Here is a 27,970-nt window from a genome sequence, read left to right on the forward strand (position 1 = left end):
CTTTGGGAAGGAGAGTAGCAAATTAATTGCACAGTATTGAGGAGAGGAAAATTTTTGCTTCAGAGTCTACATTACTTACAAAAAGTGCCATGAGGTCTTAAGGGCCAAACTTTTAAATACAAAACTGTATGCATTTGTGTTGCAGCTGTACACTTGTGTGTGTAGCATCCGATTTGTGTGCACAAATGGGTATTTTTATATTTGCCTGTTTACATATGTAGTTGCTATAGTTGTATATTTAAATGTACATACATTTTTGAACATAGACCTGGGACTGCATCATTACAAAAAGTTGGTTATAAACACCTACACAGAGCAGACAGAACTTCTGAAAGCCTTGCACATGTCAAACTGCATGGACTCCATTTCGTATACCAGTGAAGGGACCTGTGAATTCTTGGAGTTTAGGTATTTTAAACGTGATGCTTGGACCTCAAGACACCCATTCCTCCAGTGAAATTCTGAATTTCCATATGGAAAAAATATGTCTAGAGGAAATAACTAGTTGTGCACCTCTCAGCTTCTGATGGAATGATGTCTGCACTGCTTTCTAAAGAGACTTTGGGGAAAGCTCTGGAGATGTGTGTGCCCTCTTGGTCTGAAAACCAGCTTGTAAGTGCAGTTTACCATAGTCTCTCCTTGTGTTTAAAAAAACAAAAAAAACAAAAATGGCACCAAATGCTTCTCCTCAGGGAGCAGATGTGCTGATTATGACTAAATGGCTCGTTCTTAACATCTTTTCTGACCAAAAATGCACTTTAAATCAGAAGAAAACCACTAAAGTATTTGTCAGCACTGATTGTGATAATCAGGCCTAAGGTTGGAGTGGGGGGGTCACAGCTTGGTGTAGATTGGACCTGGGCCAAGATCCGGGGCAGGCCATGGTCAAAACCACGATCAGAGTCTGTAGACAAACCAGGATCAAAACCGTAGCCAGAGTCCAAGAGCAGGCCGAAGGTTGAAGGTAGGTGGTCAGAGTCCAAAGACAAGCCAAGTTGATACCAAAGCCGGGGTTCAGATACGCAATGAAGGTCCAAACCAGATAGTCGGAGTCTGAGGGTTTGGGGTAGGGTGGGAATCAGGAGGCAAGGCTGGAGTGGGTCAGTGACAAAGCTGGAGTAAGGGCAGGCTGGGAGTCGCTGAAGTCTGGTGCACTGTGAAGCAGCAGGAGGGTTCCTGACCAGGTAACGCTGTTGCTTAGACTGATCTGCAGCTCTGCTGAGGTTGCAGAAACACCTGACCCTGGGGTCATTTGACCCATGTTCTGCTCGGGGATAGATGCGGCTGCATGCCCGAGAGCTGACTCACTGCAGCACCTGAGTGAGCAGCCCCGATTTGGCTGCAAGTTTGCCTGATACTTTTAGCTGATACATATGCCATGGCTGAATTTAGTCCCACAGGGCAAATACATCTCCCTTTTTCTTCAGTGGGAGTTGTGCTTGCTTTTGTCATGGATGAATTTGGTCTATGATATAAAGACAAGTTCAGGCAACAGTCTTGCTATGTACTATCCTGCTCCTTCCCATTCAGAGGCTCAGTCAAGGAACTACACATGACATACTTTTCTGTTCATGTCTCTGATGTTTGCATACACATCAGCTATACTGAAACCAAATTTAAAGTGTGGCTTAAATGGATAAAGAGAGGAAATTCCTAGTTTTGGCAGAGAGTCTCCTTAATGTTTTTGATTCATGCTATTCAGTTTAACTTAGTATTTTAGCACACCTGGTAGAAGACAATCCCTCTTCAAAATGGAGATCCCCTTGGAAGAGCACCATACCAATGCCACACCTAGGTATGGCAAGAGTACAGTACAGAGTTGCAGCCTGTATTCATTTCCTAGCTTCAGTCAGTTGAAGCCAGACTCTTACCATTGTTTGTTATATTTTGTGTTTGAGTTTCCTTTGGATGTTTTTCAATGTTTGTTTTAAAAATACGAATGTTGAGATGAGTTGCATATTTCAGATCAATTTTGAAATGCGTTTCAGAGCCAAGCATTAACAACCTGAGATGTTACAGTGGCTTCCTTGAAGTGTTGTGGTCAGCTGTGCATATCCATTAAAAACTCATAATATTTACCTATAATATATAATAATAACAAGATGTTCTAATACTACAGAGTCGCTACTCACTTTCTGTCATGTAAATCTGCAGTGCTTTATACTCAGGCAGATCTGCCGTGACTGTGTTGATGATAATCTTTCTTCAAAAATCTCCCAACTGTGCAGATCCACTGGTGTTGGTGGTAACAACAGTGGAAGTGGTAGTGTAGGAAGGAAAGTGATGTTTTTACCACTTTGTCTTTTAGATCTGCTCAGAGAAGGTCTAGAGGATGCAGTGGTAAAAAACATCATTGGCTGCCTGTGCCCATCTACTCTCGCACTCCCATATTTACCACCAGAGGAGCTGTAATAGTTGGAGACATCCCAGAAAAGGCTAGTGTAGATAAAACTATTTAGTTCCTACTGGAAGCAGAACTGTGCTAACTACAGGCATGTTCAACGGTGATGATTTTTTTTCATATATGGTTGTGGCTAGTGCCATTTTTAGGACAGCTTGACTGTAGAACATGGATAAAATGGCATTAGAGATTATTGTGCTAGTGGAAATCATGCTCTAATTATCCCCACATAGTTCTAAACACAGTGTTATTCTGCTGTATATATGGACATACATCCTATTAGAGCAGATCTGTGTTTAAAGTTGTTTCAAACATTGTGACAAGCCATAATGAGGACAGGCGCTTACTAGCTAAGAGAGTTGTTGGTACGATATATCTGAGTAAGACAATCCACTTTCTTCACTTCCTTCCTTCCTTCAACAGTTGTGTAAAGTTGCTGTGCAGAAAAGATGACTTGCAAGGGGGAATGAGATGGTTGAACCCTTTTTGCTGCTTTATGATGTCTGAAGCAGTTCTCAAGCATATTCCTTCATAATGCAGCAGAATTGTAGCTGACATCAGTTTCTGAAAACTTGCAGCTTCCAGGGTGGGCAGGGCTTTTGACCTCTGAAGAGCTTTTTAAAATGAAATTGGGGAACATCACCATTACACTCAGGAAATTGAAGGGAGATGGAGCTTGTCAGAATACATACTTGTCATCATCCTCTTTGGAAGGATGGTTAGAATGATGTACTCCTCCAAAGCTACAACCAACAACATGGGCTTACAGGGACTGCAAGCAGCTTTAAAGAAAATTCAGTGGAATAGAAGAGATTCTAGTAACTACATATCTTAACTATTCTTTTCTTTTCTTTAACAATCTACTAGAAAGTTCACATCTTGACAATATAATGATGCAAACTACTGTTAGAAAGCACAGAAAATTGCCAGATTTCAAAGTAGATAAGCCTTATTTAAAAAAAAAAGGATAATTTAAGAATTGTTTAATTGATAATAGAAGATTATGGAACTGCATGTCACTCTTGAAGCTTCCTGAATCCAGCCCCCACTCCATGTTTTCTAACCGTAAAGCCACTCCTATTTTGGTTTAAACTGGGCTCTGCTGGGAAGCAAAGTTCTGTATTCTTTAAAAGGAAGCCCCAACAAGAGAGAGAGAACAGGGATGTTCACTTCATAGAGGTACTGAAACAATGATGGGGTCTTTTAAAAACTGCTGCAAAAACATCTAAAAAAATTACTTGGAGAAAATCTTACTTTGCTAACCGAATGCCAGCTCAAGAAAATATCTACTAATTACCAGAGCTTTCCTTCAACAACATCAGAGGAGAGAGTATGTTTCAGTCTGGTCCAATGTCTGTTGATTTACATTTCTTCAGTAATACCCAGAGGATTTTGTGTGAATACCACTATGACGCAAATAGTCTAACTTGGCAAATGTTGCCGTTACTTCAATTGCATTTGTATCTTCCGTTGAGTCACACGTGTTCCTGATAACATGGGCACGCTCGTGGCCAAATGCTGCACAACTGAGCTGCCAAAGCACAAGGCTGTCTGGAATCCGTTTGGACCAATCCATCATCACATAGCAAAGCTCTGGGATGCTGTATCTGCCTTTTCCTCTGCAGCAGCCTGGAAGTGTGCAGGGTCTTGTTTCACATCAGCCACCCAAAGGAAGTAGTTCTCAAGTATTACAAGAAAGTTAACTTAAAAGAGCTGGGGAACAAAATATCTAATGCTGCAAAGCAAAGAGATTCATCAAGCATTTTTCTAGGGAGGTGTCCCCAGGATCTTCTATGTTTGTCACTAGTATTTGTGCTGATAGACAGCATTCTGAAGGAGAAAAAGCTCTCCCCTAAAGGGTAAGTACACACAGCATAGTCTTCAGAGTAGCAGCCGTGTTAGTCTGTATCAGCAAAAAGAACAGGAGTACTTATGGCACCTTAGAGACTAACAAATTTATTAGAGCATAAGCTTTTGTGGGCTACAGCATCCGAAGAAGTGGGCTGTAATCCACGAAAGCTTATACTCTAATAAATGTGTTAGTCTCTAAGGTGCCATAAGTACTCCTGTTCTTTTTACAGCATAGTCTGGGTCTGTGAGACCCACACCTGCAGACTCAGTGGTTCCAAGCCCACATTTGAGCGTCCACACTGCATCGGAAACCCACACCTCTCAACTGTGCCGGGACATCCATATTGCGCTATGCAAACCTGAGACAGCGCTTCAGCTTTTGTGGGCTTATGCCACTGTATCCTACCATATCTAGCACCCCAGCCAGCTGTAGCTGCTCTAGGGCTTCATTCACAATGGGGTGTGGGAGCACAAGTCTGTCCATCCTGCATGAGTTGTCTGGAAGTGTTTTGGGTCATTTTAGCCCATCAACACATGGAAGGGCTGGGAAGTACAGCCCCAGGGGATTGTGAAATAGTGTTGGGAGACGCCACACCTGAATCTGGTGACTCCCACTTGAGCTGTGTCTACATGCCTGGGCTTTGACCTGCATCACAACAGGACTTGGGCTCTACCCACCCCCTTAGCAGGATCCGGGGTCCTGCTCCAAGTCTGACTGATAGCTGTGTGGATGGAAGGGAGGCTTGGGCATAAACCTGAGTCAAAGTCCAGGCTTAGAGTGCTGCATAGACATACCTGCAGGGAATGACTACGCTGCAATAAAAAACCCACAGCACCAATTCTCAGTCCTGGGGTAAGGTGACTCACACTCACAAGGCTCAGGTTGCGGGCTATAAAATTGCAGTGTAGACATTTGGGCTTGGGCTCCAGCCTGGGCTCTGAGACCCCATGATGGTGAGAGGGTCTCAGACCCCAAGTGTCTACACTGCAATTTTATAGCCCTGCAAACCCTACTCTGCTGACCTGGGCTAGCTGCGGCCATGCTGCAGGTCTTTTATTGCAGTGTAGACATACATAAAACGATCCCTGAAGCTGACTAGCAGAGTATGTTACTCTGGGTAGTTAATGAGAGCTGTTGCAATGCAGGACACTGATATCTTGGTATTTACATTCCAATGATTTGTGTGCAGACATAACTGGCTCCTGATAATAGCAATAATATCTGTGTTACACAAATATGGGGACTTGTTCCAAGCAACTCCATTGGGTATGTTTTAATATAAACACAGTAATGTAACCTAAGAATGCCACAAAGGGGGAAGGAAGGGTGTGACAGATTTAGTGAAGCGAACAATGCAACATTGATATTTGCGTTGGATTATCTAATGAGATGAGCCAAACTGTCGCAGGTGTGTTAGAGGTTGGGGGAAGCCCCTTTCCCCCGTCAGCACATCTGCACAAGAGATAGCCACAACGGTGCACGTGGTGCTGCAGTTGACCTCTTTGATAAAAAATTGATGGTCATCAACGTCCACTGCTTTTTTGGAGTGGAGTGATGTCAGTGGACATACATCTTCCCCAATTAGGGCTCCACTTTTCCTCATCCTTGCAGGGGGACACCCTTAGTCTGGAGGGTGGTGATGCTGTCTTGGGTGGGGAAAGGCATTCCTGCTACACCAATAGTCCCAACTCCCCTCTCCTGCCCTTTACTGTTCACAATCTGCAAGCCAACTATGAGTCACTGTTTGCAAGTATCAGTTTTGCTACTTCAGCCAGTGCTGAGACCAAAAATGCATTCTCTCCAGTCTTTTCTCAGGACCGTGTCCCAATGTTTATTCAGGCCACGTCCTTGGATTTCTGTTCTTTCTTTAAGCTTCTTTATTCTTTTTGTTGCCTGCCTGCTTCTTTCTCTCGCTCACACACACCCCTCCACTAAATAATAGCCAGTGAAATCCTCTCTGCTCACCTGGCTTCATTTCTGTGTTGTTGCATCTGCCTGTGTTTTGGCTGGAAACTTCTGTTGTTTTAGCTACCTAATTCTATAAATGAGCTTAATGACTTCTTACAGCTATCTTATTTGAAGGGTAGCAACAGTTACACCCTCCCACTTCCGTGAGGTTTTGCCCAACTCATTAAAGGTCCGTTTATGCTGATGGAATAGTGCTGTGTAAAGGACATGCTTGGGCAACTTGCTTTATCTTTGCATCAATTTCTCCAGATATAAGAAGGGGGAGAACACTACTTGCCTACCTCACAAGGGCTGATATGAGTCTTAGGGCTTGTCTACACTTAAAATGCTACAGTGGCACAGCTTTGCTGCTGTAGTGCTTCAGTGTAGACACTACCTAAGCTGATAGGAGGGAGTTTCCTGTCCATGTAGGTAATCCACCTCCCCAGGAGGTGGTAGCTAGGTTGACGGAGGAATTCTTTTGTTGACCTAGTGCTGTCTACATCGGGATTTAGATTGGCTTATCTACATTGCACAGGAGTTTCAGTTTTTTCACACACTGACCGACATAGTTAAACTGAACTAATTTTCTAGTATAGACCATGCTTTAGTACCTTAACATTTGAAAAGATCTCTGGATGCTATAGTTAAAATGTACTGTATGCAGAGAGCCATCAGACTGCATTGTCATTGAACATATGCTATTGTTACTTGGGAAGTGTGGGATAAAAACAAACAGCATATAGATTTCAAAACAGCAATGGGTTCCAGAAACAAATTGAGGGAACATAGAAGCCTAACAGTATCTTTCATGTATATCGGGGTAGGCAACCTATGCACGCATGCCGCCTTCGGCACGTGAGCTGATTTTCAGTGGCACTCACTGCCCGGGTCCTGGCCACCGGTCTGAGGGGCTCTGCATTTTAATTTAATTTTAAATGAAGCTTCGTAAACATTTTTAAAACCTTTATTTACTTTACATACAACAATAGTGTAGTTATATATTATAGATTTATAGAAAGAGACCTTCTCAAAACATTTAAAATGTATTACTGGCACGCAAAACCTTAAATTAGAGTGAACAAATGAAGACTTGGCACATCACTTCTGAAAGGTTGCTGACCCCTGACGTATACAATACATGCATTCCTTGCTTAGCCCAAATAGATGTGCTATATCAATATGAAATCAAAGGAACTGAGTAACTTTACAGGTATGTCTAGAAGTTTATTGACTGGTGTTAAAATAAATAAGTGGTTTATTATAAATGAGTGATGTGATTTCTTGATGTATTGAGGCAATATATAATATTCAGTGATCTTTAGCAAACCTTGAATATAATTTCTTAGGGGGAGGGAGTATGTCTGCCGCTGTGATGAAGTCAGTACCCCCATGCTGATGGCGAGTAATAATTTAATAGGGCACATAGGAAGAGCCTTAAAACAGCTGTGATTCAGTAAACAATCCTTCAAATGTATATTATTTGATTTTTCTGAAGGGTCTTAAATCTGCTTCTATAGATTGAACCTACAGTAGCTCTCTCTCTGTTCATACAATGAACGGCTCCAAGTTTTCAAATTGATCAGCCTCCAACATTGTGCTTTCGCTAATTAAGTGTTCCCACCCTATAGTCTTAAAAAAGCTCTTTCCTACTATGAGTAAAGAGTGCACATAAAGCTGAAGAAAGAGATGATTCTCTGTAAGAAATATGAGCTAGTGTGCTTGAGAAATTTTGTTTTATATCCAGAAAAAAAAAGCCCAGTACATTACTCTTAAAAAAAATTCACCTACGCAGTCTGACAAATCTGAGGAGTTCTCAAGCAGAACACGGGCTGGCTTATGCAATCTCTAAATGATTTTCAACATGTGTACACTTAGTGCTGATAAAAGTAAAGCAATAAAGTGTTGAATGAGGAATAGTTTAGGAAGGAACTGTGTAAGCTTCCTTCACTTACCTCTGTCAATGCACCTTGCTATTGATTGGCCACAACGTTACTAGCCAGTCCCAGGCTTCACTTAAGCAAAGACTGCTAATCGCAGCATGGATTTTTCTGAGGTGCACAAATCAGGACTAGGATGAGGCTATCCAACTCATTTTCACGTGTAAACACAGTCAGGATTTTGAACCCAGGCAATTGTCTCCAACTGTGGAAACTGAATGAAAAAAGCTAGTGCATTGTTCCACAGTGCACGCTTCCTAATGAGACAACAGGTACCTTTACTGACAGTCTCAACCGGTACATCAGGAATAAGTGGATCTAGAGACTAAACTGTCCTCATCCTTAGAGCTAATCCTAGCAGATCAGAGTTGAGGTGCAGTGGTGAGGTGGAAAATTTACAAGTAACGTCATTAATTTGCATAAAACGTGACACAGCTGCACAAAGCTCAGCAGCTATGCTTGGGAGAGGATTACTCCTCGCCCATCTCCCCACCCCCACCCCTAGTAAAGCAGCTAAGTTACTTAGGTTGGACAATGGATTTACTCCTAAATCATAGAACCCAGCACCCCTTTTATATTTCAGAACCAAAATAAAGATACGTTCCATTAACAACAGGGTCAAAAATGGAATAAGAGTTCTAGAATAGAGGTTGGGTAGTAGTTACATTTTAATGTTCCTTTGACATTTTTATATGTAATATATGCTATAGTTAAAAATAAAACTAGTTAAAATAATATTAAAGTTACAATGTCATGTGCTGAGAAGTGAGGAAATGCCACGATTATGGTTGCCTGTGAAACCATAATTCTGACTCTTTCTGTGTATTATCTCATAGCCTCTAGTTACATGATTACATGCTACTTTCCCCCACAGGGATCATCTTTAGATGCATGGCACAGACCGGATGCACTTGAGCTAAAGAAACAACTTGTAGCAGAATTAGACTGTTCTTCTCTGAGGGGACCACCTTCTAAAGGGGAATAAGGCATTTTGCCACAGGGCTGCACAATAATTTCTGAGATGGGTGGAATGTTGGGCACCAGGATTCCTGGGTTCTGTTCCTGACTGTGAGTGTAGTCTAGTCATTATATCATTGGTTAGAGATAAGATAGCCAAGTCCATAGATTTGAGTCTGAAGGGCAGTGATTGAGTGAATGAGACTTGGCTCTGTCATATTGGAGAGCTCAATTCTATTCCCACCTGTGACTGAAGTGACCTTGTGCAAGCTCTCTTGCCTTATTTGTAAAATGGGAAGAATGATATTTGTCTGCCCATCTCTTGGAGTATGGGTATGAGTCAGTTAGCAGTAATGATTGTCTGCTGGATCCCAGCCCAGTGCATCTTCCTGTAGGCCAAAAGGTGTTCTGAGGGGGAGGATCTCTCTCCCTTATGCCCTCTGATCTGAGTGCAGGCAGGTGTGACAGGACTGCCAAATATATGAGTGTCATGCAGGTCTACACAAGGCATTTGGCTTTACTCCCAAGTATCCCCCTTGTGACTCCCTTACTCCCCTACCTCCGCCTATCTGCAGTGCAGAACTGTACTGGTTTCACTTTCAAGGGCCTCTGCACCCATAAATGGAGGGATAGGATTTAGCCCTAAACTCCCATTTCTTCAGTGCAATTTCATTTGACGTTTCCAGCCTATCAGTGCTGTAGTTTTTCTTTCTCTCCAACACCTATAACATCCAATCCATAAGAATAAGTTAGAAGGTTTTGTAATGTTATATCTTGCTTGATCTAAACTTAATGCAGGTCAAGCAATAAAGAAAGACTTATGAGAATCCTCCTTTCAGGACCCACTTCTGCTGTGCTGCTTACAGGGAGACTTGAGTAGACTTGTATCTAAGTTGCTTGGTGGTGTGTCCATTCCCAAATCTCTGTCTGTTTGTCTGTCTATTCTGAGAAAGTAAGTTCCTGGGAGCAGCAACCAGCCTCCTTGTTTGGAAAGCATGTAGTGGGCATCACTGTAAATAAATCATATTGTTGCAGTTTCTATTCCTGTGTTGCTTTTTAAGCAAATACATTATTTGCAAATGTATAATGTGAACAACTTCCAGGCAGTGCAAGAGGAGAGAGGAAATGTTACTGTGAGAACCTCTTACTGTGGGCGCTGACAACATGAATGTAGAGTACCATTTAGGGTGCAGGTTTCTGCAAAGCAATTCCAGGAAGAGGCTTATTTATGTTTGAGGGTTTTTTTAAAATCTGATGCATTTAATAAAATGCAATTGCTCACTGTGTTGGCTTTTAAAAAACACATTTCCATGTTTTTCCGGGATGGGGGGGGGGAGGAGGGAAACATCCTATTTTGGGAATATGTAGATTCTCTTAATAAAAAAAAAAGCAGAACAGCAAAGGTTGCATAACATCCAAGCACAACAGTACTAATACTGTTGCCTGGCAACCAGCAGGAAGTGTGTTGGAGAGCAAGCAGTGCTCAGATGAATGAACTCTGTTTTCAGCTGGCAAAAGTAGCTCTGCCATTAAACGTGCTCGGCCTGCTTGTATGAAACTTTGTGCTGAAGAGAGGCAAAGGCGGCACAGTTAGAGAAGGGCAAGATTTGCTGGTAACAGTGGCATGGCTGGGGATTCCCTAGCCATACAGCAGAATCACCTAGCTGCTTCCTGCAGTCATACAATGCCAGAGAGGAGTCATACAATGCCAGAGAGGAGTCATACAATGCTAGGAGGGCAGCTAGCAGGGCTGGGACACGGTTCAGATTCACCTGTTATCAACGCATCATGTGGACACAAATTGTGGTGTTAGCCAGTTATGCCTCTAAGCAGTTAGAGGCACAGCACACAGCTGTATGGTGAAGACCTAAGAGCAGGGTCAATTTCCCCAAGCTGCTCCTATCACAGACAAGAGGATCCTCTCAGTACTGTTCTTCTATCTAAATGGGCCAAAGAGCAGGGAATTCCGTCGTAGCTCTAGAAGTTAGCTTTCCTATGGACTATAGTAAAACACAGCACCTATCCACTGACTAGGCAGAATTGGCATTTTGACCATAAGATTCTGCTGGACAATTTAACGACCAAAAAATGCATATCTTCACCATGAAGAAATTATACTGTAAATTAATCTCTTTTTTACAATCTTAAAATATCACATATCAACTGAAATCAATCTAAGTATGAAGGGATCCATTGTAATGACCTATCCCTCTCTATTAGCTGGGGTAGCAGGCTGGGGGAATGGGAATTGAAACGGTGTTCTTTTGGCATCCCCAGCTCTAAGGGAGGCAGGTGCTGACAGTTTGTTGGATTTTTCGATAATGTGATTTTGCCTCAGTCCTTTGGATGTCACACTATCTATCCACATAGAATAATTGTACATTTATAGCTCCTCCTATACAAAGATCTTAAAGCACTTTACAAATATTGGGTTCCAGGACATGCTGGTTAAGTAGGACAGCATGATCGTCATTTTACAGATGGGGAAACAGGTATAGAGAAATTAACTACGTTGCAGAAGGTCACACAGTTAAGCATTTGCTAGAGCCAGGAATAGCACCTAGAGCTCCTGGCTTTCATACCTGTACCTTATCTACACAACCATCCTTTCCATGGCTCCTGAAGGTGAGAGACCAGCAGGATTTAAAGGAGTGCAACACATATTGCCTTGAACTAGTTAATTTAATTACTCACCAGCAGGCAGGCTAACGAGGAAGAATATCTACCATAAATGCAAATATGGGCCCTGGCCTCCAGCTTTGTGAGTGAGTGGGAGAGAAATTTAATAGACAAATAGAGCCTGGAGGAAAATCATGAGGGGAAAAATTGTTACATCAGACCTAATTTAACACACAGTTTTTGGTAGGCGTTGAAGTCTTTCTATTTCAAGGTGGGGTTTGAGATACCACGGAACTGCACTTCCTATTTAGCTGCCTGCAGTGTGATTATCTCACGGCTCACAGATAAAGCAGAACTGCAGCTGACATGAGATAGAGTTTGAAATATTAAACTGTGTCTTTTGTTCACATGGGTTTTTTCCCTTTCCACTGAGTTTCCCAACATGCCTCTGATGCACTTTGGAACAAGTAAACCTTTTGAAATGATTCTCTTTAACACAAAGAGAAATATCCTCCCCCTCCATCCCCAGTTGTCATTTAAAAGCTGGGCTCAATTTAAGCAGAGGCATACTGACAAGAAAGAACAAAGGTGAAGCTTTTTGTCGTGAAAAATGTGAACTCTGTTGATAGAATCTCAAAGCTTGTGCAGCAAAGGTGGTATAAATAAAGAGAGTCACATACAGTACCATAAAAGGCATTCAAACTATGTTGGCACCAGTTCTCTTTTGTGCTAATGATGTGCTACAAAAGGTTTGAGCTTTAAATCAAACAAAGAAAAGACAGGGAAATTCATCTTCAATTCTGGACTAATCTATTGTGTTTACACAGCACTGCCGTCATCGCTGTGCCTCACTTCCTCCCTCTGTAACATGTAGCTAATCCTTCCCACCTTAGTAAAGAACTTTGAGATTCTCAGATGAAAAGTGAAGTGATTGCAAATTACCAGTCTATTTGTTCTTTGTTTTATGTATGAATCTAGTAAATAGTAATTGTGGAAGCATCCAAATTATACGGCAGTACTTCACATATGTTTGAAAGAGACACCGCTAAGCTATCATTTCTCCATGGGAAAAATGTCACAATCTCACAGACAAATGTTTGATTTACAAACCAACAACTGCAGTGATGAAAAATTAGCAAAATGCAGGGCGTAGATAAATCAAAATGAGAGAGAAGCAAATGCTTTCATGCATGTAATCTGTGTGCTGTTCCACTATTGCATCAGAGTTTAATAGCTTTTACCTTTAAAATAATCCAGAAAAATTACAGATGTTTTTATCTGAAGACACTAGCCTTTTGCTTCCTGCAGATCTGCTGAAGTGAGATTTGTATTTTTACTGAGAAAACAAGATAAATAAAAACAGATAATTTACTACTGTGAAAAAAGTTTCCACGGTTCAGTTATGGTAAGGTTGCATAGGCCAGAGGCTTAGCAAATAAGACAGGTGACTGCAATGGAGCATGAAGGCACAGCTTAATTTAAACTAAGAACTGCCATCTGGTGGTGTTTGGTCTTACTAAAAATCTGAAATGACAATTCATTGCACTGAACTCTGAACCTATTTGAAAACAAAAATATGCAAAACAAACAAACATGGTCATGGTGTGATTGGATGGAAAAGCTTCATCTCTTGACAGCTCTTAGATTGCTAGCCTATATTAGCATTGTAAGTATTTTTACGGTGGTTTAAGCTTTATTATGTATTTTGAACAAATGCCATAGTTTGGAAGGACTATCTAAAAATGGTTTTTACTTCTTTAAAGGAGATAGGAGGTAATCTTTAAGAGCTCTATTCAAATAGATTGGAATTAAATAGATTGTGGCTCGTGGCACTGCAGCCAGTGATGGAATTTAGAATCCAAACTTTGTATGTAGTGGGCCAGATCCTCAACTGGTGTAAATTGGTGTTACTCCCATGACCAGTGGAGATATGCTGATTTACAACAGCTGAGAATCTGGCCCTTTGTTTATGGAATTCACACAGCAGGCTTGGGCAACAACTCACAGCAGAGCAGAAGGCTGAGTCTCATCTTCTATCCCTGGACAGAAAATTGCCCTCCCCTCCCCCCATATACATTATGTACAAGGCGCCGGACAAGAGCTAACGTACAAGGTGAATTCTCTCCAGTCATGTGTGACAGCAGGAAGTTGCCTGGACATGAAAACATGCATGTTTCTTGTGCCTGCAGCAGATCTGCACAGAGGCACTTGCAGCTTCTGTACCCTTATGGTTGTCCCCAAGCTTACAACTTTAGTGTTGATTAGAGGCAACATTTTCAAAAGTGAGTTAAGAGCCAAAGTTTCATTACAAAAAAAAAAAAATCAATAAGACTTAAGTTCCTAAATAACTTGGGAGTTTTTAAAAAAGTGACTGTGTAGCTAAGAGCAAAATGATCTGTTTTCTGATCTTGCGTTCACTTAAAGCCCATTCAATCAAGGACATTCCTCAGACAGAATCAACATCTACACCTTTTTTTTGTCTTTGCTTCTGCCCCGTTGCACAATCTGTGTCATGAGCTTTCAGCTGGTTGCTTACTATTTAGAAAGCAGAGGCTTGCGTCAATTAGTTTACAAACCATAGTGGCACGATGGTTCATGGACCTGGTCACTGTAACACTGAATGAACCTCTCTACTATAGGAATGATTTTTGGCCCCTCAGTGCCGTTGAATATTGAAACAGCTGGGGGGTGATCTGGCAGCAGGATTTTCTACAAATGAGAGATCACTAGCAGCATTATAAAGCAATTATTTAGCAAACAGGCCAGAAGTTCAAAGCCTGGAGATACCACTATAACTCATGGACATGAGTAGAGGTTGCTACAGAAATGAGTGTGTGATGTTACCTTATGCTATTAAGCAGTAGCTACGTTTCAATCCCGAAGTAGTCGCCCTTCAGTAGTGAGTGAACCATTTCTTTTATATAATTTATACACACACAGCTTGTAAAGGGCCTTGGATCAATCTCAAAGAACATATTGTCGATGAGAGCAACATCTGATTACTAAGAGTTGGGGTCCTGGCCTGGAACAGCAAGCCTTCAAGTCTATGCCCTACTTATCACAAGGATAATCTACTACTAATCCAGTTTTTAGATAGAGTTACTGGAAAAAATGAAGTTTTGTGGGCAGCAGAGGCTGCATTTTGTTCTGCAGAAGGCTACATTTTGCCGTATGTGTATGTGAAAGGATGCGCTCTCTCACTCTCCATCACTTTAATTATTCAATAGAATACGCATAAGTGGCCAGACTTTCCGATGAAAGGGTTGAAAGGGTGTGGGAACATGTTCTGGTACTTCCCACACACCTACATTATGCTGATACGCAGCAATGAGGCAGGGTATGTATCATTTCTGCTGAATAGGGCCTTAGAGAATACAGTCAAGTCTCCACCTAAATCTTGCTTGCATTGTGTCTTCTCGCTAGCATAATTTTGCCTCCAGGACCTGCAATAATTTTCATTGCTAATTCTGAGCCACACTTGTCTAAAGTATATACTGGGGAATTTCTGTGTTGTAAGACCTTGCTCTTATTTATACACAGGGAAGGAGCTCTAGTATATTATGAAATGTAAATGTAGTAGTTGTAAACTTGATTGAATTTGAACTTATCATAAACTTGGCCCAGTTAGAAAGTGTAATAAAGAAGCATTTCAGCATGGCAGCAAAGCCGTAGGGGCTGATACTGGGAGTGCTCTTTTGAAAGCCTTGTTTAAAATCGGAAGATGTCAGGAAACTAGGCGCCCCAAGGAGACTGGGACAAGTGACCATCTGCTGGCCACAGGAGGTACGTGAAGTGAGATTGGTCTTAGGCTAGGACCTAGCCTAAGGTGCCATGCGTCCACCTCACAAAAAACAAACCAGTCACGGTGCCACAACTGATCAAGTACCAGCTTTGTTGCCAGGGAATGAGTAAGCCTGAATACTAGACCCCTTTGCTCTAGAAATGGTCTCTTCACATAAGGGTAGTTTGGGGAAGCTTTTGCCCCTGGGGTATCTGTACTATGGCTAAGCAGAGCTCCAGGATCCAGGCCTGTCAAGCACGCTCTTCTGACAAGCACTAACCTCACAAGAGTGCTTTTCAAATGAACGCCTCATCTCCCCACCCCTAAGAAAATTCAAGTACAAAGATATCAGGAATGGAAATGTGGTAGCAAGACAGCGAGTGCTTAGCTGCTGCAGGAATGCACATGATAGGACAGAGTGTAATATCATTTACATAAATCCAAAAGTGAGAGAGGCCCTTCTTGGCCCAAGGAGTAAGAAAAGGTCACTGCCACAAGGTGCAAATATTAGTCACTATAATCTGAAGAAGAGCTCTGTGGAGCTTGAAAGCTTCTCTCTCTCTCACCAACAGAAGTTGGTCCAATAAAAGACATTACTTCACCCACCTTGTCTCTCTAATACAGGGGTGGGCAAACTTTTGGGGCCAAGGGTCACATCTGGGTGGGAAAATTGTATGCAGGGCCGGGGCAGGGGGTTGGGGTGTGGGAGGGGGTACGGTGTGCAGGAAGGGGCTCAGGGCAAGGAATTGGGGCAGAGGAGGGGTGCGGGGCATATGAGGGGGCTTGGAAGGGGGTTGCGGTGCAGGAGTGCAGGGGGGGCTCAGGGTGTAGGAGGGGTGTGGGGTGCAGCAGGGGGCTCAGGGCAGGGGGTTGGGGTGCACAGGGGTGCAGGGTGCAACAGGGAGCTCAGGGCAGAGGATTGGGGTGCAGGAAGGGGCTCAGGGCAGGGAGTGGGGTGCAGGAAGGGTGTGAGGTGCAGGCAGAGGGCTTAGGACAGGGAGTTGGGGGGTGGGGTGCAAGAGGGGTTCGGGCTCCGGCCCGGCACCGCTTACCTAAAGAGGCTCCGGAGTGGCAGCAGCGCGTACCGGGGCCAGAGCAGGCTCCCTGCACGCCTGCCCTGGCCCCATGCTGCGCTGCTCCAGGAAGCGCTGCGGCCCCTGGGGGAAGTGGGGCAGAGAGCTCCGCATGCGCTGCCCTTGCCGCGCCTCCAGGTACCTTCCCCAAAGCTCCCATTGGCCACGGTTCACCGTTCCTGGCCAATGGGAGCTGCAGGGGGTAGTGCCTGGAGGCAAGGGCAACACACGGAGCCCTCTGCCCCCCCCCCAGGGGGCCGCAGGGAATTGGTGTCAGCCGCTTCTGAGAGTGGCGCGGGGTCCGCGGCACCACGGGGGGGCAATCCCGTGGGCCGTAGTTTGCCCACCCCTGCTCTAATATCTTGGGGCCAACACGGCTACAACATTGCAAACAGCTATGGCCTAGGCATGATACTTAACATTTAAGCGCCCAAGCCTGTGCTATACAACATCAAGCCATTTTTATTGCTACTATTTCCTTTCTGATATACAATAGTGTTTCCATGATTGCTCCTGGGTACTGCTCCAGAGTCTGTCAGGGACTAATTGCCACGTCTTAGCAAATTCCTTTTCGGTTAAGAGGAAGTTTTCCTAATGCCTTGTTCCTCTGAATTGTACTTTGATACTTTGCACTTACATAGTACCTTTCACCTAACAATCTCAAGCCACATTACTTAGGTGAATAACCATTATTGCCATTTCATAGATGGGGAAGCCAAAGCACAGGAATCAGAGTCAGATACAGGAATAGTACCTAGACCTCATGCCTCCCTTGCTCTTACTGCTAACCAATGCAGCTTCCCTGGAATAAGTATCTGAAAGGGAATTTTATTATCTACTTTCTTACCTGTGTCTCGCATAGAGTTTGTTGTTGACTTTAGTTTGATTCTTGTATGCCCAGGCATCTTTCTTGTCTACTTCACACGAATGCCAGTTACCCCCCAATTGCTTCATTACTCCTGTCTTAAAATGATTGCACTTAAAGTTAGAAAAGTTGCATCATCAGAAGCTTAGTTACCTACCCACCAATGCTGACACACAACAAGTGCACCTACAGCAAAATGCAGAGCCTGCTCACGCAAATCAAGGCTTGTTTTATTTTTTATCTGTCACATGGTGTTTTCTGGACTCCATTGGATTTCATAATCACACTCGGTAAACACTCTCCCCCTCTTCCCTCAGTATATCCAAGAAGTTGGTGACAAAGAAAATAATGGTGACACTGAATAATTCAAGAATGTGGTGTGACAGTATTTGCTAAACTCATGTCAATACAGCAAGGCCTCCTGGCCTACTTTGTTATTGCTGTAACGTACAGTATGAGCCTGGTCTATAGTACTACAGGGAAGGGTGGGTTTATTTGATTACTATTAAATGATTTTATAGATGCAAGTTAAAATAACTTCTGCAAGAACAGTAATAGAAAAATAAACTGAAGTGAGGTTTTGTTGCAATGATGAAACAATTGGGAGGCTGAGAGCCATGAATAACAGGAATGTCTTGTTGTGTAGGCATAGGTATTGCAACAGAAGAATTCTATATTCTGGTAGGTCAATTTGGCTTTTACTTATTTAGATATATACAAATTAAGGGGCATACTTATCCCCGTGCTCTGAGCAGCTTCAGCATTAAAGACATGGGCAATAGACCTCCCATGCAACTAGACAGCAGCTATATGCTCTGTGATCCAAACCAAAAATCCAGGCAACTGGATAGTGAAGCTTTAGCTATCTAACTATTCACCTCCTGCACTTTTTCAGACCAACATAGAGGAAGCAATTCCCAAGCTGTAGGACCCCCCAGGAGACCTGCCAGCAGCTCCTTCTCATTTACACCAGTGGCACCCAGCTGTGTATTATGGCAGGGGGAAAGGGGTGGGCCCTCAGGTACTTCACTTAGGCCTTGAAACTGCTAAATACTGAAATACCCTCAAACTATTTAGTTCAAAGACAAGGTTAAGAGGTGATTTGATCACAGTCTACAGATACCTACATAAGGAAGAGATTTTCTGACAGTAGACAGTTCTTCAACCTACTAGGAAAAGGCAGAATGAGATCGAGTGGCTGGAAGCTGAAGTCAGACAATTTTAGACTAGAAATAAGATACAGATTTTTTAACTGCAAAGGTAATTATCCATGCGAACAACTTACCTAGGGATGTGGTGAATTCTCCATCACTTGCAGTCTTTACATCAAGACTGTATATCTTTCTAGAAGAGGTACTACAGCTCAAGCAGAAGTTATGGGTTTGATGCAGAAATTATTGGGTCTTGTGTTATGCAGGTGGTCAGATTAGATGATCATAATGGTCCCTTCTGGCCTTCAAAATCTATGAATATCTGCAGAAGCTTGGGATAACAGGATCTTTCTATAGTAATCTATTCATGGCCTCAAACTGAGAGTTGTTTCCTTAACCTGAAAAAGCAAAAAAAAAAAAAAAAAAAAGTTTACATAATTTTAAGAGATTTTTGTTCTGTTTAAAAACAACCAGTTGGAAGTTGAGAAATGAAATGTAGTTCCCAAGCAGAATTTTGGTTTCATCTTCCTAGGTTCATGCTGCTTTAGTATTGTAGAGCTCATTGTTAGAAAGCTACTGGCATTACTCCTCACCCCACCTCCCCTTTTTCAAAGAAAAAAAATCCCCCAAGTGAACTTTGGGTCTATTCCCCTTCAGCATCCCTTTAGACAAACTACTTTAAAATAAACCATGGAGATGTGCTCCCTCCCATCCTTGGGACTGGCTTTATTCGCTCACTTTTTTCTATGATCTCTGGCTTTTTCCACTGTCCAAACAGAGCACTGGTTATGGTCAAAGCCACTCTATGGCTATTCCAAACCCATGAAAGAGATTACTGAGTAACATAATACCTTCTATGCCCAAAATCTGACATTTGGTCTATCTTGCAGGCTGGGAAGTCAAAGAAATCCAAAGGAGGTCAATGAGCAATAGTTTTCTGCATGATGCACAAAAATGCTACACTGGGGTAAGAAGTCATTTGTTTATTTTACTAACAGAGATTGAAAAGAATTAGAGGCTGACAATTTACCTCTCATATCGACAAGTGCTCAAGTCAGCATTAAAATGCCTTGAGCACAATAGACCTGGGGACAGACAGACTCCCAAGCTCTGCTTCCGACCTAGTGCCAAAGCAGTGGAATCTACGAGTCTTTTTAAGACTTGACCTTGAGAAATATTCAAAGATCAGACACTTTTGGAAGAGACCTCAGAGTGCATGTGACTGCAACAAAGGGACCTCTGAACATGGTGGCACGTGTGGGTGTCTAAGGGATTCTCATGGCAAATTCCTGGTTGGGGAATGCTTGTTTCCAAAGCAAAATTGTATCACACAATTAAATTCCCAAATACAGAACAGGATAGATAAGATATTTAATCCTAGGTTCAACAATTCAAAACTTTCATATGGAAACAAATTAATTTAACCAGCCAGAAGAATCTGACACAAACATTAACAGGAAAATGGACACTAGTTCCAACAGTCGCAATAAGTAGAGTCTTAAGAGGGGATGTGCATCTGAAACACATCATTGCCAGCACAATTATGGGTCACGCTTTAAAAAAAAGCATAAGTGATTTAGGCTCTTAAGTACCATTTTCAAAAGTGATTTAGGTGACACTTGAAAATTTTACCTATAGTCTCACTTAGGCATTTCTGAAAAAGTTCTATTTGCCCCGTGATTCAGGAAGCACATCACAATCTAAATTCTTGCAAATATCTTTGCCACATTCAATAGAATAAGTGTGCAAATATTCACCAAATACCACAATAGTATAGTGCTGAAAGGGGACTTATAGTAATCAATCTCTAGGGAGAGGGAAGATACAAGGAGGACTAACCAAGGCATAATTAAGAGGCCAGACAATTCAGACTGGACGTGTGATATCTGCAGCAGACTTTCCAGCATGAAAAAGAGGGCAAAGAACATAAGGCACACCACATAAGACTATTGGGAAGAGAACCAGCACTCCTATAGGGAACGGAGGAGAGCTAGAATACTAGGATTTTGGAATAATTTATTATGGAGAATTTTTAATTTATTTTTTTGTGACATCTGAGGCTAGAGAGTATTTGGGGATCATGTAGGAGAAAACCTGTTTTAGAAATACATTTGGCTCTTTCAAGACAGGCAGGTGGGTTCAGTTGCTTGGGGACATACATATTAAATGCTTGAGCAGATGCCCTAGGTAAAGACATTACTAGTTGACCTAAACCACATTATGCAATTCTCCTCAGTCTGAAAACAAGAGACTGTCACATCACAAACCAAGTGATTCATACTAACAATTCCTTTCCTATTCCCCTGGAGCCAAGCTTTTTGTCAGGATCAGACTGTGTCACTTTGACAACATAAGAATAAGGGATTCAGTTACGTTCTGTGTCTTCGTAGTGTTAGCCAAATTGATTTTGTGTGCTTGGGGTAAGAAGCTGTGCAGAGCTGCCATGAAAGGAGAAGGGCTCTCACATTCCCACTGAAGATTATCTGGCCAGGTATTTGCCCATTTACACTTCTAAACCCCTGAATAATCAGCTGAGGAGTAGAGATGAGTAAGGGTTTAGGTGTGGGAGTTATTCCCAGAAGTGGAAGATATCATTAAAAGTATGAGAGGGATTCACTTCAAGAGGACCAGAATTTCACCCTCACCATCCTATCCCCTCACAACTGTAACCTCTCACAAAGCTGTGGAGGGGACGGACGGACGGACACCCATGGAATTTCTGTGGGACTTTATGCTCGTTATGCAGCCCCACTGAAACCTCTGGCAATACAGAGTACAAATCAGCAGAGTTTGCTTACACGTGTGTAAGATACTTAGCAGAACATTAAACTGTCCTATTGACTTTAGTTTGCCCTCTACGTTAAGTTTCAATTCCTCCCACCCTTTAAGGTCAAGTTTAATGGTGAGCTACTTTTGAACATCAAAGTGTCAGGCTTTTTTAGACATAGTTAGCTCAAGATATTGGATTGACTCAGACACCACTTAAAGGTTCCAGTTTTTGAAGCGAGGTTTAATAAATGGCTGAAGTATATTTTACTTGTCCAATTTAATGTTAGTTTGATATTTCTCCAAAGCTAGATGGCTGCTGTCAACTTGAAACTGAGTCAATGTTACAAAAATTAGAAAGTAATTTCAGGTTCTATACCTGTCTTTGAGTCTTCCTGCCAACAGTGCAGTTTTACTATCATATTTAAAAAAAAAACAAAAAAAAACTGTATTTCTCTCCCTCCTTGCTGTGTAAAGAGAAATTGGTGATACAGGAGACTCAGTGAAACAGAGTACCTAAAGTGCTTTCCAATGCACACAGTAAAATATAAACCAGGAAAATATAAAACTTTTTCCCTCTAATCCATTTCAGTTCTAGAAATATATCATTTAACATTAGTAGGTGCAAAAGTTTCAGACAGAAATGTGACTTAATTCTATTGTGTTTCTTTAAATAACGTTCAGGAGGTCTGCAATCCTGAGGCTTGAAATAGACAGACTTTCATAGATTTTTAAGGCCAAAAAGGACCATTAGATCATTTAGTCTGACCTCCTGTAAAATACAGACCTTAGAATTTCAGCCAGTTACTCCTGTATTGAACCAATAACTTGTGAGTTAGTCATCATCAGCGTAACATATCTATTTGAATTCTGTCTGGCTCATTACACCTCAGTGTCCCTTCATTACGTTTTAGCACCAGCAAGATGTTTCAGTCTGAACTACCAGCGGTGGTGACAAAGGGCTTTAGCTGCAGAATCCTGACCCCATTTGGATCAGCCAACCATAATCACACTACCCAATTATATACATTATTCTCCAATCCAAGCCTTTTAAGCATTAATATTAGTATTACAACCTAAACTCTGTGAAGTGGGTTTTTTTTTCTGCCTCTAACATCAAGACAGTTATGCTACAATTTACGTCCATAAAAGGTCAATAAGCTAGTATGGAATGCTTTCTCCTAAAGCCAATTTTGTTTGGGATAGACTAAAATCTGATAACTTCTAACTGACCTTGACAACACTTGATTTAAAAGGGGCGATCAGGCTTCCAGCCTCGACAGCCATGCTCTCCATGGTTACAAGACGATCATGGGTGTCCTTGGGCTAGCAGAGGCTGGAGTATGGAAAGCAGCAAACTTGGGAGATGGTGGGAGAGGGGAATTTTTTTTTAAAAGAAGGCAAAAATGCCCACAGCTATACTGTATCTTTTCTCACACTGCAAGAATCACATGCACCACTGGAAAAGTAAGACAGACACTCTGGAACATTAAAATGTTTTGTATTTACAGGAAGTTAAGTCACATTTACAGGCTTCTTTGCTGAAATGGCAGAGTCATTGCTATACAAGAAAAACAAGCTGTAGAAATATCCTTTAGCAGAAATGGTGGCTCCAGTCTATTTGCAACAACAGTTTCTCCAAGACATCTCTATTCAGCTGCTATCAAAAGGAGATGGTATGTGTTTTGCATAGTGCTCTTAAGTACAAAAGTTTCAAGATCAGACATTATAAAACAAATATCAACTGACAAGCTGTATTTGACTATGTTAATAACACACATCAAAGATGCTGTTTCTAAAGATAACTAGAGCATTTCACAGATGCCACGTGAAAAAGAACTCACGGGGGAACATTTAACTGAGTGACGTGTTAAAAGAAAACATATATTTTAAAATCCATCACCTACTTCATGTTAATGGCGTGAGTTTCCATTAATTAGCATTCTACGAGTTTCATGCTGAACTAACTTGAGGCTACAAAGTGTAACAGATTTTATAAAAGAATTCAAAGAACAAGAGAATAAAAAAAATCCAACTTTATTAAGGGCCAACAATGCATTGGCTAATCCTAGTGTCTTCCTCCTTCTGTGTTGCTAAATCCACTTTTGGTAGCACCAGTAGTGTGTCAACAATCAGGGCTACAGTTCCTTTCAAATGCAGCACACTGCACTAGTCATCCTGTGACTTTCGATGGAAGTACGTGCAGATCTTCCTCATGGAAACTGAAGTGACTGCAACCTAGAAGAGATCAAGTCAACTATAAACATGTGTATTTGACAGTAGATGTCCCCATCTAGTTCTTCCAGGTTAAACTCTGCACGCACTGTAAAAGTCTTTTAAACTTCTCCCCTCCATAACTGCAACAGCTTGTCTATGCCGAGGAGCTGCCAAGTTACATACTGTTAAAAGGACAACCATTATGTTCTTTGCAATAATTTGTATGGCTTCTGGGACATTGGGATCCTGTTTAGTGACAGGAAACATTTGCTAAAATCCTTGAGTTACCCTTCTGTTCTATGAGAAGAGCCAGAGGTTCTAGTTTTTACCCTGTCTGCACCAGATACAAAATTTCATACATTTTAAGACCAGAAGACATCATTATGATCATTTAGTCTGGGGCCATAGATTTTTCATTTGCATCAAGACCAACCTGAGGCAGAGCTAGAGTATGTTGTTTAGAAAGACATTCAATCATGAAAGGACTAAGTCTCTGAAGTGCATTACTGAATGGTCTGTATTGTTAGCACTCTGTATGAGCCCAAATGCTGGTGTGAGACAAAACTTAGGTCGATAGGAAGGGATTTTACCAAGATAAGCCCTAGTCATTATGACAGTTTCAAAGATAATTTGTAGGCCAAATTCTATTCTACCATCAAGTTTCAAATTCTGGTGTAACTAAAGATTGTATTCAGTGGTAACCATGTTAGTCTGTATCAGCAAAAAAAATGAAGAGTCCTTGCGGCACCTTAGAGACTAACAAATTTATTTGGGCATAAGCTTTCGTGGGCTGGAACCTACTTCATCAGATATATGAAGTGAAAAATACGGGAGCAGGTATAAATACATGAAAGGATGGGGGTTGCTTTACCAAGTGTGAGGTTAGTCTAACAAGATAAATCAATTAACAGGATACCAAGGGAGGAAAAATAACTAATAAATAACAGAGCCAGAAGGGTACCGAGAAGTCACCCACTACAGGACAGGCCCAACAAAGAAAGTAACAGAACGCCACTAGCTGTCACCTACAGCCCCCAACTAAAACCTCTCCAGCACATCATCAAGGATCTACAAACTATCCTGAAGGACGATCCCTTACTCTCACAGACCTTGGGAGACAGGCCAGTCCTCGCTTACAGACAGCCCCGCAACCTGAAGCAAATACTCACCAGCAACTACACACCACTCAACAAAAATACCAACTCAGGAACCAAACCCCGCTACAAACCCCGGTCCCAACTATATCCACATATCTATTCAAGGGACACCATCATAGGACTTAACCACATCAGCCACACCATCTGGGCTCATTCACCTACACATCAACCAATATGATATATGCCATCATGTGCCAGCAATGCCCCTCTGCCATGTACATTGGCCAAACCGGACAGTCTCTATGCAAAAGAATAAATGGACACAAATCTAACATCAGGAATCATAACATTCAAAAACCAGTAGGAGAACATTTCAATCTCTCTGGTCACTCAATAACAGACCTCAGAGTGGCAATTCTTCAACAAAAAAAACTTCAAAAACAGACTCCAACGTGAAGCTGCAGAACTGGAATTAATTTGCAAACTGGATACCATCAGATTAGGCCTGAATAAAGACTGGGAGTGATTGGGTCATTACAAAACCTAAACTTAATTTCCCCAATACTAATTTCTCCCTATTGTTACTCACACCTTCTTGTCAACTGTCTGTAATGGGCCACTCTCTTACCACTTCAAAAGTTATTTTTCCTCCCTTGGTATCCTGCTGTTAATTGATTTATCTCATTAGACTGACCTCACACTTGGTAAAGCAACCCCCATCCTTGCATGTATTTATACCTGCTCCTGTATTTTTCACTTCGTGCATCTGATGAAGTGGGTTCTAGCCCACGAAAGCTTAGGCCCAAATAAATGTATTAGTCTCTAAGGTGCCACAAGGACTCCTCGTGTTTTTTAAAAGATTGTAATAATCATACCTCAGTTATCAGGTTTATAAACAAAGCTCAGCAGTCCTCTGAAAACTGATTTCGGAAGTTACAGGCATCATGGGATTCCATGTATATTGATTCAGTGACAACATGCAAATTGAGAATTTGCTCTAAAGCACAAAAAACTCCTCATATGCCAACCATTTTAACCACTCTGCAAATGCAGAAAGTCATGCTGGGTTCCTGCTTTCTTGCACAACACAAATAGTAAGGAGTCTGCAGGCCAAATTCTGCCCTCGGACAGTTGTGCAATCCCTTTGTTTTCAATGGTTTTTCCACAGATGTAACCGAGGGTAGAATTTAGTCCCACAATTGTTACAGAGTTACAAATTGATACAAGAGCTAGAATAAAATTCAGCGCACTTTCTCCAAAAGCTGGGTTGGGTCTGCAGTGCTAGTGGGGGCCAATTTATGTCATGTAAGTGGGCAGATAAAAAAAATAAAAAAAACGTAAGCAGCAGATCAGTCAAGTAAGTGCTGTTGTTATTTTCAGAGTAGAAGTGCATTGTAAGTGCCAGTGTCATAGATAATGAGCATTTTCCAATACTCTGTTCTAAATCATTTTCAGTTGAGCAAAACCAGTTCTGTTTCTCTCTCCCAAGAGTACAGGTGGCACTGAAGGATAACATCATTACCCTGAATGGCAGAGATACTGGGGCTTGTTATATCAAATTTCCCTTCCTTCCTCTCCCCTTCCCCTCCTCCCCACAAGCAATGAGGTCTGATGCTCCTTTTGATGCACAAGTTGCAAATGGGAGTTGTGCAACACAGCAAGGAGAGAACAGAACCCAGAGTTCAACCGTTTCTCTGCTGTTGTAACCATGCCTAGTCTACTTACAGATCCCGATGGACTGGCTGCAGTTGCTGCCTCTTGTCTTGTGCTGGGACTCCGAGAGGATGGGGGGCTGTTGCCTGATGCTTTTTGGCTACTGGCCTTGCTAGTCTTCAGCTTCTCTCCCATTGCAGACAGCCAGTTTTTTTCCCCAGGTGAACTGTTCTCTTTGTCCAGCACATCAGCCCCTTTCCTGCAGGAGTTCTTTAAAGGAAGAGGGGGAGTCTGGAAGCCTGCCTGATTAAGAGGGCTTTCAGGAAGGGATGTCTCCTTTGGGCTCTGGCCACAGCCTTCAGTTCCATTATTCAACTCAGCAAGGCTCAGACAGTCTTCATTACAGGCCTTTTGGCCTGCTGCCAAGAAGCACAAATCCAGCTTGGATTTTTTAGCCACTGGGTCCAGCTCAGTCACACAACTGCAGCCTTTCAGACACTTCTGCCTCATGTGATCTCCCTTGCTGGACTCCAGCCTCCTTTTGGCTCGCTTCTCAAACCGTGAGTGTGGTGCTACGGGGGTGCCAACTGCCTCTGGAAGACCTTGTGTGACCTCTGCCAGGGCTTTTCTTGGCGAAGGCGTCTTTGTTCCCATCCCTGGTGGAGAGGAGTATGGAGTCCTGGTAACCCAGTGTTTAATGGACATCTTGGTGGAAGATGATGGTTTGGGAGAAGTGCCTGATATGGCTTTGCTTTGCTTCGCTGGAGTGTGGGCCTCGACTGTTGGGTTTTTGAGAGAGAATGTTGGAGTGTTGGTAGAAAGAGGAAGGTCCCCAGCATAGCTGGGAGCACAAGCTGCTGGCCGGGGTGAGGAAATGCATGGGCTACCCACCATGGAGACTTTTGCAGGAGTTCTCTGCGTGCTGACTGGTACTACTGATGGAAGAGAAACAAAACAGTCAAGTGAGTGACACAGTACAGCAACAGCAAGTGAAGAGAGACAGATTAAAATTAGACCTTAAAGAAGCCCCCCAGACTCTGGGACATTCAGAATCTGAATTTAGCAGCTTACCTATTTGTCTAATGCTCCCCACCCCAGATCTAAACACCTCTAAGCTCCCATGATTTCAACAGCAGCAGAGTTAGGCCAATACTGAGCACTTTTGAAAACTCCACAGAACATAGGATCCTTATTTGATGGCACTCGTCTACCCCAGTTGTAACTGGCACCTCTTAAAAGAGCTGCAATTAGAAGACTAAAATGGACGGAAGGATCAAGACGTATTTTAGTCATTGACCTCCCAACACAGCCGCAATGGGAAGAGAGGGAAGCATATTTTTAGAAAGTGCCTCAGCCCAATTATTTTTTCCTTGAGGACCAATCTGTACAATAGCTATAACTGAGTCAGGATTTAGTGCAGTTAGAAGTTTTGTAGATGTGACCCGTGTCCCTGTAGCTCACTTAAACCCAGACCTGTCCAAAGCTTTAGTTCAGTTATGGGGACATGATCCGATCCCATCTACATTACAATTTACAAGTGGTTTTTAACCAGGTCAGGTGACATTGCAACCCAGTCCCACAACTAGTTGTAATGTAGATGAAGCCTTTGATTAGAATGCTCTCCATTATGGATAATTGTCCCAACTAGGCT

The 27,970-nt window shown here is 42.3% G+C and overlaps 1 protein-coding gene and 1 long non-coding RNA gene across 2 annotated transcripts in view; one reads left to right on the forward strand and one right to left on the reverse strand.

The window, feature by feature from the left end:
- LOC117874428 overlaps nucleotides 1–27,970 on the forward strand; it is an 88,720-nt gene that overhangs the window by 39,783 nt on the left and 20,967 nt on the right. Inside the window, exons 2-3 of the long non-coding RNA XR_004644968.1 lie at nucleotides 19,477–19,553; nucleotides 22,864–23,028. This is a non-coding gene — a long non-coding RNA (uncharacterized LOC117874428). The remainder of the gene's footprint in view (nucleotides 1–19,476; nucleotides 19,554–22,863; nucleotides 23,029–27,970) is intronic.
- Nucleotides 23,024–27,970, reverse strand: part of DTL (denticleless E3 ubiquitin protein ligase homolog) — a 33,493-nt gene continuing 28,546 nt past the window's right edge. The window contains exons 14-15 of the mRNA XM_034764536.1: nucleotides 26,392–27,254; nucleotides 23,024–23,590 (exon numbers count right to left, since the gene is read on the reverse strand). Coding sequence (XP_034620427.1) covers nucleotides 23,522–23,590; nucleotides 26,392–27,254 — 932 coding nt within the window. The 3' untranslated portion in view covers nucleotides 23,024–23,521. The remainder of the gene's footprint in view (nucleotides 23,591–26,391; nucleotides 27,255–27,970) is intronic.

Source organism: Trachemys scripta, chromosome 3 (assembly GCF_013100865.1).
Source record: "Trachemys scripta elegans isolate TJP31775 chromosome 3, CAS_Tse_1.0, whole genome shotgun sequence".
Classification (NCBI taxonomy): domain Eukaryota; kingdom Metazoa; phylum Chordata; order Testudines; family Emydidae; genus Trachemys; species Trachemys scripta.